The sequence below is a fragment of the Drosophila sulfurigaster genome, chromosome 2R (assembly GCF_023558435.1).
Source record: "Drosophila sulfurigaster albostrigata strain 15112-1811.04 chromosome 2R, ASM2355843v2, whole genome shotgun sequence".
In the NCBI taxonomy this organism is placed as follows: Eukaryota; Metazoa; Arthropoda; class Insecta; order Diptera; family Drosophilidae; genus Drosophila; species Drosophila sulfurigaster.
The window spans coordinates 32,106,595-32,119,318 of NC_084882.1; the positions used below are offsets into that span (position 1 = coordinate 32,106,595).

The following is a 12,724-nucleotide window of genomic DNA, read 5'->3' on the forward strand; positions in this document are numbered from 1 at the left end:
AAAGAAGGCAACGTCAATGTGGGAGTGGGAATGGAAATGGGAATAGGAATGGGAATGGGAATGGGAGCTAGGAGTCGCTTCTAAGCTGCACCTTCAGCTGTTGCCTATTGCTGCTGCTGCTACTTTTACAGCTCAGCTGACAATGTTGCCAATGTTGTACGGTAATTTTACATAAAAGCACATAAAGTGCAATGTTTGATCGTAAAACTTTTTTACGACATTTTTCCTGTACGCATATATAAAAATGCCGTCAGCACACAGAGAGAGAGAGAAAGTCTCTACTCTGCTCCTCCGAGTATTTGGCTTTATCTGTTGTGCGTTTATATTATTTTTTTTTCTTTCCTCCTTTCTTGGAGCGCCATGAAAATTGTTTGCTTATATAAAATTTGTAACACGTGTGCGACAAAACAACGTTGAAGGCTTTCGGCTTTCGTCTTTCGCCTACTTTCCCATGCTAGGCATAGAAAATTTATGCTTTTGCCGGCAATATCTGGTTTATTGTTTGGCGGCAAGTGAAACACTTTGGAGAATTACTCACCAGCCGAAAAAAGCAGTTTTATTCTGTGCATACGATAATAAATGTCAATCAGCTAGAGCAGAGCTGAAGAGAGAGAAGAGAGAGAGAGAAGTACTACTCTATGTAGACTAACTGGCAATTTTGTTGAAATCATTTTGTTGCATTTGCAATTGCAGCTTCCGTTACCTTGAGCTAGTACCGGTTTACTTGAGAACAGCCCACAACATTTAAGCACTCATAAAGTTAATGACATGCACAGCAGCCAGCTACAGCAACAGCAACAACAATCAACTGCAGAAACAACAACAGTAAAAAAGCAAAAACGCCCACGCTTTCAACTGTTTTTTTCTTCTCTTCATAATGGACTTGAGCCTGGGACTGAGGCTGAAGCTGAATCTGAAGCTGAGGAAAAAGGCATTGTATCTGTCAGATGCAAATGCAGCTCAGCTCAGTTCAGTTCAGTTCAGCAATGTGCAACTGTGCCATTTTAGCCTTAGTCTCTCTGACTCAAAGCAGTCCATCATCATCATCATCATCATCATCGTCATCATCTTCGTCAGCATCAGCTGCAGCGCCTTTCTCATCATAGTCATTAAAAATAAAGTAATTTTCACGCATGTGCCTTGCCGAATAGAAAATAAAATGCATTTACCGCAAACATGACGAATGAGCTGATTCTATTTTACAGTTTCACATGCCCCCGAGCTTCCCTCGCATTGCGTTGCCTTGTGCCACATTAAGAAAGAAGAAAGATTTTTCTATAAAAATGTTCGCGTAATGCATGCAACTGAAACGCGCAAGTCACAAAAACTTGGCAGCGGGGGCAGCAAGAAGTTCTTGTCTTGCAATCTTGCTCTTAAAATATGATGATAAAAAACGCACATTAAATACTCTATTATATTTTTATATGTTCTTGATGACAATTATTAAGTAAGAGAATAAATTTGTGGGGGAAATTGTAATAAAAAGATTGCTTCGTACTTTCTTTAAATGTCTTCGCCATTAATTAACCGCATATTAAAGTCTTTATTTTTAGTTTGGCTTTGACAGCGTATTTGCCACTTATAGACGTGTGTGTATGTCTGCTTGCCACGCCTTGTGGCGTAAGTAACCCTGTGCATGGCCATGTGAAAAACGCAAGAAAAATAACATAAAGCTGGTAGCTTCGCCTGGCAGCCGAGTCACGCCCCCTCAAGTCAAGTTGTCCTAGACGTGGCTGCAACAGCAACTGCGACAGCATCAGCGACTGCTGCGGCGCACTTTAAGCGAATTTCATTTGTCTGCAGCGTCAACCACTTGACAATCACTCACGTGGCCCAGACCAGACCAGAATCCGAACAGCGTCAAAGTCAGATTGAGTCAGACCCCAGCCCAGCCGAGTGGCAGTCAGCTTCCTGCAACACCGGCTGCCCCCTCTTCTTCTCCCGCCCCCTCCAACGCACACACACACACGCTCAACTCCCTTGACGGCTTGTCTGGGTGCCTCGTTGCTGATGTTGTTGTTGTTGGCTCGTTGGTGTTAACAAGTTCCCATGCAGCCGCTTAAATATTAACGCACACACATCTGTCGCGGCTGTCGTCAACGTAGTCGGCAACTGTAAATAAATACTCATAGAGCACACACGAACTTGTGTGTCATTGCACTCCACGAGTTGTTGCAGCTTTCGAGCGAGAGTGGAGAGAGGGGGAGAGGGAGAGGGGAGAGGGGAGAAGAGAGGTGTTTACCTGGTCAAGACACAAGTCAAATAAGTGAAATATTTGCTGCGGCAAAACCGCTACACAAATCATTAAAATCATCGAAATGCCAAGCGGAGGATAATTAACTGCAACTCAATCTTCAGAGAGAGAGTCGGAAGGTGGCAAGTGTGCTGCGTCAATGCAATTAGAGGCAACTCGGCCAGTTGTCCTGCCTCATTACGAGGAACTCCCCTTCTGCAAAAAAAGACTGCAGCAAATAACGTTTGGCAGGCACAAGTGGGCGCCAAAGACACGTCGTCGACCGTGTTAATTGCTGCAAATGCCTGAGGCATGCAACACACAACAACTGCTTGTGGCGACGTACGTGTAGAATGCCTTTTGTGGCAGCAATTGTTTGTCATTGTGTTGTGTGTGTGTTGCAACATTGGCATGCAAAATAATAAATAAATTCACATGTCTTCCAAATGCCTGCACATAATTGTTTCGGTCTCTGCGCTGTCTATAAAATTTGATTAGTTGCATAAAAGTCTCTTGCTTCGCTCTCTTATCATTAGCTTGCCAGTTGTTTGGCCAAATAAATCATGCACAAAAAACACGAAACGAAGTCTGCTTCATTTTCCAGCTCATTTGACTGCCATTGCCAGAGCTTCACAGCTTCAATTTCATAGTCAAATCAAACAAGAAGAGGAGGAAGGAAAAAAATACTCAAATAAATAGAGGAGAGAAAAAAGGTAAATCACTGCCCGACAAAATGTGTTGAAGCCTCCTCCTAAAAACTCGACGTCGCATTTAATCATCATTAAATTGGAGTGGGGAAGGGTAGAGGGGAAAGAGGGAAGAGAGGGGAACTAAGGGCGGTAGTTGGCAATCCTTCTGGCAGGGCATACGCAACACTCTATGTGTGTGTGTGTGTGTGTGTGTGTGTTACACCTTTTGCCATTTGCACTTTTCGATGCTTTCACGTTTTTCATCACCATTACTACGAAGCTTCCCCCGTTTGCCTGCCATGCAAAAAGGCCTCTGCCTGCCATTTGCGACGAAAGTAATAAATAATTTCGTTTAGCATGGGTGAGCGCTAGCTGGCATCTTCAGGCCAAGAATTGGAGCAGACGCCATCATCATCCTCGTTGCTGCCAGATGTATGAGAATGTGCTAAAAGTTTGTTTGCTTTGGCTGCTAAACAGACGTCGACGACGACGACGACGATACTTCCGCAAATATCAAACGCTGCTTGGGCAGCTCAGAAAGGAGAGAAGAAAGGCGAGGAGTGGAGTTTCGGTATTCATTGAAATATGACAAAATGCTGTTTGAGACATTTTCAGTTATTGATACGCCCGTCAGCAGGCGGCTAAAATGAATGCAGTCAAGCCAAGGAGTCAACTTTATGACATGACTCATGAGTGTGTGTGTGTTAGTGTGTGTGTGTCTGTACTTATTATTAATAAACCCAACACACACACAAAAAAAGAGCGCAAAGAAAGTACTAAAATCCGCTTGAAATGCGAAAGCAAAGTTTGGGTTGCCTTCCACCATGTCAGATAAATAGCGAATAGCTTCGACTAAAGGCATGGGGCAGGATCAGGTTGTGCTTGCTTACTGCGTCCCAAACACCACTGGCAAATGCCACACGCACTTTATCACAAATCAAGCCAAGTTTTTCCTTTTGCTCTTTTCGACCAAAAATCACGCCCCTAAAAAGAACTCCCCACTTTTGCTGTTGGGCTGAGGCTGGTGATAAATTTGATGGCAAAAGAAATTATGAGGGTGTCGAGCTCTCTTTGGGCGCTGCTGATGATGTCCTGTGCACATACAGGACCAAAAAGATATGACGCTATAAATATGCCAAAGCGATAAATATATGCTTAGTGTTCGTAGTGAGAGAGGGGGGAGAGTTATGGCGGGGATGCACGCTCAAAAACCGATCAATGTCATATTTATCACATGTCTTAAGCTTGCGGTTGACTTGACGATTTGTCAGCTTAAAGTTTGGCCAATAACTTTTGTGAGAATTTTGCTGCGCGTTCGCAATCGTTTTATGACCAACGCGCAACACATATTAAAGTAATTTGTAAATGTTGTCATAAAAATGCGTTGCACAAAATGTAAATTGTTGGCAGTTGACTGTTGGCTGTTGGCAGTTGCTGTTGTGGGTGTGGCATGCAACGTCGTTGTGGCGCTCTCTCTGGTGGCAAGTTGAACGAACTGCTGGTTGCAATTAAAATTACATGCAGTGGCATTCATAGCCTGCCTGTCAGAGCCACACATTCACATGCTCGTCGGATGATGAATTATGTACATTTATAGATTTTAATTGAGGCAAGTTTGCTGCCGCTGCTGTTGCTGTTGCTATTGCTATTGCTATTGCGTTGCTGCTGCGTTGCCTCGTTGACAGAGTGACCAACTTAAAGACACATGTCTGACACATGTCAGTCACTTTTTGGTCTCCACACAGACTGTCAGTCAGTCGTCCGACTTTCCATTAATTAGGCATAATATTTCATTAGCGTAATGAGCGCCTTGAGAGCGAGAGAGAGGCGCCTCCCGTGAAATGTGCCAGCTGTGCGAAATATGAAGGCAGCACTAGCAAACCACAAAGACAACGACAGCGACAACTCCAGCAGCAGCAACAGCAACAGCAGCCAGAGAAACAACAACAACAATGTTAGCGGCAAACTAATGAAAGCCTAAGCAAAAGCCATGCAAATCTCATAGCCGCAACTATCATCAGGTAGTGAAACCTTCCCTTCCCCGTTCCCTTACCTTTTCCATGGCAACCACGGCGAGTATGCAAAATAATACAGAGCTCAACGTGTGTGCAGCAGGTTTGCTGTCATGTGAAATGTGTGAAATGTTAACATGCCTCACTGCCGACTATTGCTGTTGTTGCCCTTTTTTGCCGTTGCCTCTTTCGCCGTTGCTTTTCATTATGCGAATGTACATTAATTATTTTGTAGTTGCCACAGTAGCTGCCACAAAAGGCTGACAGTTGCATATCATAGTGAAGTACTTTCTCACACACACTCACACACAGAGACTCTGTCGAAAAAATGAAATGAATATGAAGAGCAGACTTAGATCTAAGCCTAGGATTAAATCTATTAGTGTAATAAGTGCAGCAGGAAACTGACTCCAACGTTTCGAGTACAAGCTGAACAAATACTTCCACCAAAGCCTATGATTAATTCTATTAGAATAATGAAACAGCTCACTGTGTTATGAAAGTAGCTGCTGATGGAGCTTCCTGCAATAAGAGAAAGAATATAAAAATTAAATGCATTTAGGATAGTAATTACGGGAAAATACTATACTATAAGTAGAAAGTTCAAAAGAAATGTAGAAAAATACTAGAACAAAATTAATAAAGAAAATATTAACTAAATAAATACAAACATCAATCAAAATAGTAAAAAATAATACTAGAAAATTTATTCGTTTAAAAGTTAGAAGGAAATATACAAGTAGTAATCAAAAGGAATATTATATTGATATACATACATTAGTAAAAATATAAAAAGATTTTTATTGAAATACTAAAAAAAATAATAAAATAAAATATTAAAACTAATCTGCTACATAGATTTTAATTAAATGCTATTAATATTTTATGAAAACTAATTCCAAAACACAAACCAAAGCAGCAATCTAAGCAAAATCTCAACCAGCTGGAAGTTAGTTTTATTTTGCTCGCATTTTCATATAAATAAATAAAGTTCATAAAGACTTGGATTTTGCAGCATAAGAAGCAGTTATGTAAATTTAATTTTAATTAAGTAGACATCATGGCGACGCAGCATTAGAAGGCAGTATTAGCTCCTATTTTACTTTAGCTGCAATCCCTAAAAGTGCTTAGTTAAAGAGGAAGCAACCAGAGAAACAAGAAACAAGAGACGCAAACTTAAAGAGAGAAGCGAGCACAGCTGCTGGCCATGTTCCTCGGGGTTGTCAGTTCATGGCAGCGTCTTCTGCTATGTATTATAAGTATCTCTCTAATGACATAATCTGCTTTTAGGCAACAGCAGAAGCTCACAGAAGCGCCCTTTAACTAATCCGCTTAAGTGACTTTTGTTGCTATTGCTGCTCTCGTTGTAGTTGTTGTTGTACTTCTTGTTGTTGTTGTTGTTGCTTGCTTCGTGCATATTAAAGTTATCGCTGGCAACAACCGCAATTATAAAATTATAATGATAATACTCGACTAGGGAGCGGCAACTGCTGACAGTTGGTTTGTCATCAGTTGCTGCTGCTGCTGCTGCTCCCATTGCTGTTGTTGATGATGTTGCTGCTGCTGCGATCTGCGACACAGATAGTAGCTGGCAATGTCTTCGAAATGCGAGCTAATTCCAACAACAAAAAAAAAGAGTTATTAAAACAAGACTGAAGCTGCCACGTTGGCAAGGTTGACACAACGTCTTCTTCTATCTTGTGTCGTTTATCGCAAAGCGAAACCCGTTTACAGTTGGCTAATTGCAACATGCTGCAACTTGAATGATAGCATAGGCAACACAAAAACTATTTATTAATTATGTGCACAGTTTAATTGCCACTTTCTACACATCTTACACTTTTTCTCTCTTTCTCTCTCTGTATCTTTACAGCCTTTGAAGCGAAAATGCTGACAACTTTGAGGGACAACGCGGCGCATACGCAATTAGCTTAAGAGTCTGCAGAACGAGTTACGAGAAGACAAACAAGACAGCAACTGCAAAACGGCGGCAACAATATGAATTGCCTTTGCCGACCCTCGCGGATTATGTCCGTGCGCATTAATTTGCTGGATGAAACTGACTTCATACACGAGATCAAGGTAAGTGTTTTGCTTGTTTGTATTTAAAGTTTGGGGAGTGGGAAGTGGGGAGTGGGGAGTGGGAGCACATCACATCATTGGCACCCTTTAGCGTCAACATTAGCTGCCACAAGAGTTGGTAAGCAGCGTCGAGAACAACAAAGTCCAACAACTATAATGTGACCACTCTCTCGCTCTCTCGTTCTCTTTCGCTGTCCCTGTCGCACCATATGCTCTGTGATTTATGTCAATTGACAAAAAGTGTTGCATACTTTGCACGTGCCTGCCATCTGCTAACCATCAGAGCAGACGAGAGAGACCAAGTGTGGAGTGTGAAGTGTGGAGGCACCCTCATCAATATTTAGTGCAGAGCCTGAGCCGTTGCCTTGTGACTTGGCAAACATGCAAAGTGTCATCATTCACACGTCGCCTGCTGCTGCCACAGTCTGTGCTGCTGCTGCTGCTGTGGTTGCCCTTGCTTTAAAACTGCGCACGTTTGCCAAATTAAATGGGTCGTCAGCGACGACAACACGACCATTGGAGCAGTTTGGGTAGCAACTGAAGAGCTAAGGGGTGTGAGGGGAGGAGAACGGGGCTCGTCTGTTGTCTGTGTGGCATGAAAGCTGACGCCTTTTGTCTGCGTCTCGCTTAGAAAATTTTCTGCTGATTTTGCACGCCATCTCATAGTTGGCATCATTGTGCGGACAAATCAAATAAATAGTTCTGATTTTCTCACACACACATACACACACACGCACACACACACACAAACATGAGTGTGCTTGCCCTGATTTTGCTTTGCTCTTTGATTTCAGCAAGCCTTTGCAAAAAATTATCCAAGCGTACAATATAAAATCCATAACATAAATATATGTATGTATAAAATGCCCATGGAATGCTCAGACATCAATGCGAGCTTGTCGTTTAATTGAAAAATATATATGTATATGTATACATATATTTTTGATTTAGCAGAGAAAGATGAAAATGTCGTCTCTGTATATGAAACATAAATCAGATAAAGCAAATTTTGCTCAAATTGGATTAAAGAAGCATAAAATGAAATATCAAAATATGAGAAATAGGCAAAATATAAAAGTCAAAGCAAAGACTTTGTATGTGTATTAAATGCTGGCAATTTTGTAGTATTAAATGTGCTGGACTAGCAGATATGCTGTAGATACAAGAAGTTTTTAGAATTTATTCTTTAAATGCTTCAAATAAGCAATAATTACATTTAACAAGTAAGAAAGCTACAGTCGAGTGTGCTCTACTTCAAGATAGCCGCTATTCATTTTCAATTAATATTAAAATGTACAAAATTGATTTACCACAAAATTGGAATAATATACCAAAGACTATATTTGGTATATTGATATAGTATATTAAAAATAGTCGAAGCTACTAAGACCTGTAGTAAGTAGTCGTATTTCTAAAAACAAATCCTACAGAAGGACATACAGATATGGCTTCATTATCTCGGCTGTTGACGCAAATCAAGAATATATACTTAATAGGATCAAAAATGTCTCCTTCTGCCTAGGATTACATACATTTCCTGGAGGTACAAATTTATAATACCATTCTATCCTGAGGTTAGCGGGTATAAAAATGGCAATCAGTTGCTTACAATTCTATAGAATTAAATGTGCTGGAGTAACAGATATGATAAAGATACGAGATAGAGACCCTAAGATGTAAATGCTTCGTTCATGCTGTTTTTAATTTAATTACTATTCTTTAACGACTTCAAATGGGCAGATATTACATCTGAATAATAATTAGTATATTTAAAAGAATATCTATTGGCAATCACTTGTAATTTCCTTCGGCTCTACATTAATTAAGCCCACAGATAAACATAGAGATTTTTCTTACGGACTCGCGCTCAGTCTGCCGCCCTTTGCTTGTAAACCAACATTTGAAGGACAATTTAAAGCACATTTCCATGCCATTTATGGCGATGCAGCAGACTGCGAAGATGTACGAGCGGCATCATTGCGTTGTGGCATCAGAGATAAGCAGGAACACAATGTGACATGATAAGCATATCTTATGCAAATTCGTGTCATCAGAGTTTGCCCAGTTGCCTGTGGGGTCTGAGGACATAATGAGCAATGAGTTGGAAAGGCCGGCCGGCCGGGCAAGGCAGTTAATTATATGGCATGTATAGCTGAGAGAGAGAGAGAGAGCATAAAGAAATACACTCTTATACTTACATTGCAATGGGAGACCTCTGACGTGTATCTGTATCTGCATAATCAGAGCAGTTGATCGGTAAGCGCCCACGGCATAATGTTCCAGTTCATTCCTGATTGATCAGGCCAAAGTCGAGAGACGCAATCGGAGACGCAGAGTGCAACGAGAGGCTAGTTAGCATTTCTTGGAACTGGCTAATGACACTTGGCGTCGCGTTGAGCTGCCAAGTTGCATGTTGCATGTAGTTTTTTGTGCGCTCTGTTGCAACAGAATTGAGGCACGTAAACGTTAATAATCACAGCTCATCAACAAGACATTTATAATAATTTTACAAGCACATGCACTTGGCTCGGCTTTAGCTTTAGCTTTAGCTTTAGCTTTAGCTTGGCGGCAATAACAAGTCTGGTACACAAGACAACACAGTACAACACAGCACAACCACAAACAGCTGTAAAACGTTGTAAGCCACCAAATCGACTGAAAACAAGCGGCTCTAATCGGCTTTCGTCTTGGCAAACTACTTGACTGCCTGTTGGCTAGCATAAATTGCGCATTAGACATGTGTTTCGCCGTTGCAGGCGGCGTTTTGTGGGCGTGTCCACAATTTGACAATGGCAACCTGGGCGGACAACAAGCTGGCATCGCGTCGCGTCGTATCGCGTCGTTGTCGACTGGCTGCATGCCTCGGGTCATTATTAATGAGTTTAAACTGGCAACAGGGACACACAGAGCAGAGAGAGAGAGAGAGAGAGCTAAAGCAACAACAAGGAGAGCAACAACACAAAGTACACTGTCTGCCCACTGAACGGGGAATTTGTCTCTGGGTTGCACTTGGGCAAACTTATCGCATGTAATTATTGACCGAGAGGCTCACGTACCACGTCAGCCGCATGATTGATAAAAGGCCCGCCGACAAATACCAAAAAAGCAGCCATGAATGAAAATACAAAGTGCTGTGCGGCTCAGCGAGATATGCAAAGGCAGCGCACACAAAATCAAAAGAGTAAAACACGACTGCAAGTTGCTCTTTAAGGTAGATAGATAGATCTTTGTTATGTGTGTGTATATACCCCACATTGAATGCTACGTGGTATAGAAATGCGTGTGGCCGCCTTTGCTTCAAACGTAATTTTATTTACACGCTCTCTTGCCCCAGCTGTCTGTCAACCAACCATAGTCGACAGTCTGTGCGCCGCTTTTGACGACTGCCGATGGCACTAAGCGCGCACGCACTTAAAGTCGCCAGTCGCCAACTGCAGTTTGCGTTAATGAAACAGGTGGCAAAAAACACAACAGAAGGAGAGAACGGTAGAGAGAGAGAGGAAGGCAGCTGGTAGCCTGCGGTTGACTCGTTTTGCATTTCATTGCAAAGTGTTCTTGTTGCTGGTTTTATCAACAACAGCAACGACAACAACAACAACAACAACTTCTGGCGGAGATACAGCTACATCCGCGACATCAGTCAATGCTGTGGCACTGGCTCGACAACGTGTCGTAATCGATATTTCATTGCCATGACAAGCCGAGCTGAGTTGAGCGCACGTTGCGTATGATTGATTTTTGCTATGTGTGTGAGACGCGTGTAGACAACAACAGTAACAACGGCAGCAAGCATCGACAACACAAAAATGTAACACACTCTGAATGTGATGTGAAAGATACACATATTCCTCTTCCCCCTCTCCGTGCTCTCCAACCATCATCAACCATTCACTCGTTGTGCTGTGTGCGATATCGATGACTGTGAATTGTGGCCATGATTCAAAAACATCCAGACCTTAACATGTTTCATGTTCACGCTCGCTCTGTGTGTGGCAAAACTGTTTCGAAAATCATTTTCATTTTTGGTTTCATGCTATTTTGAAAGGGCTTACAACGCGTATTTTAATTAATAAACTGCTTGCTTGTCTCAATATTTGTAATGAAATGGCATTTTAATGGCATGCAGAGTTCTTAGTTGGGATTCGATACTAAATGAATTGAAATTGATGAAGAATATTTTATATTTTTAAAGAGACATTGTAATAGTCAATCATAGTGAAACGTTATCATTCAATAAATAACGCGACAAATAAAGTATCTGTATTGTTCGTTATGTTTTAGTTAAAATTATCAGAATTATATTACATAATTGAATATGAACTACATAAACAATTTTTATACTTTTAATTATGAGCAATTTACAATTCCATTAACAATTATTGTAGATTGTTCCTTATTGCAAATAATTTCGAATAATTTCCTTTTTCAAATAATGCTTCTTTTTATTACTCTTTTACTATAAGAAATTTGTATATTAAATTATTGACTATTAATATTCAGTCACTGCTATTATTGTTCTTAAATTTAACAACCAATTTGTCCAACTAGACTTAGCCCATCTTTCCTTATTCATTATCTTATTTACCACTTAAAATGTTTACTTGTAGATTTATTACTCAGAAATTCGTCATAGAATATTATGCAGAGTATTTATTGTTATTCTTTTAGTTTTCAGCAGAATTTCCACAATAAACATTTTGGCGTTGCGAGATTTACAACTTTGCGGAATTTGTCTAACAACTAAATAATTTTGCCTAACAATTGAAATACAGCTGAGAAAAATCAACTTAAAGCCATTATAATGTCCAAGTCGCGGCCAGTTGACTTGAGGTTTATTTTTTATTTATTTTTGTTGCTGTTTTTTGTATTTTTTGCGCTTTAAGCGCAACCAAGAAAAGTTGGCAAAACTGTGACAAATGGCTTTGACGACTTCATGCCTAGACATGGCTCGTACTTCTACCCGTTTGGAGCGCAGACAAAACACATTCTTATGGCCATATAAAATGGCAGTCTGTGAGCGCACATTTTGGTCATTTATCATGCTTACATGCTAATGACATTTGGCCAGGGCTGCGAAAGAAAAACAGAAGAAACATTTCGCGGACCCAAGACTTGCGCAGCTTCAAGTGCTCCCCATTGTCTGGTCGAGTTATATAAGGTTATATAATTATAGTATATACATACATATATTGTACATATTTTAACGGTTAAAATTAAAAGAGTCGACTTGGAAGAGTGTGGGCTTTGTTTGGCTAGCGCTTAATTCTGTCAATACAGGGTGCTTGCAAGGCGACGAGAGGAGACAAGAGAGGCGACAAGAGAGGCGGCATGGTCATTTGAGAATTTATGTAAATCATTCAACACACTTCAGGCTGGCTGGCTGGCTGACAGACTGGCCACAATGACAAGCCAGAAACCGAAAATGATTGCTTCAAGTATTTCACGAGCAAACACTTCAACGTCTCGCGTTCATTCCTCCATCTGCAGCTCTAGCCACAACTCTAGATACATTTCATAGATATAAAAGATACATTTGTGTATGTGTGTGTGCTGGCCACGACATAGACTTTATGCCTCGGGGGACATTTAATTAGACTCGCTTTGGCTCGAAGCGTTCACACGCCAAGCTGGCCAAATAAACCTGCAGTTTATGGCCAACATAATTAAGTTAAAAGCTTTTTTTACAGCTCGCCTTGTGCGCTTTTAAA

General features: G+C 40.9%; 1 protein-coding gene across 1 annotated transcript in view; it reads left to right on the forward strand.

Moving 5' to 3' along the window:
• LOC133835765 (hornerin) overlaps positions 1 to 12,724 on the forward strand; it is a 65,486-nt gene that overhangs the window by 19,915 nt on the left and 32,847 nt on the right. The window contains 1 exon segment of the mRNA XM_062265824.1: positions 6,808 to 7,016. Within this exon segment, the coding sequence (XP_062121808.1) occupies positions 6,933 to 7,016 (84 nt within the window). The 5' untranslated portion in view covers positions 6,808 to 6,932.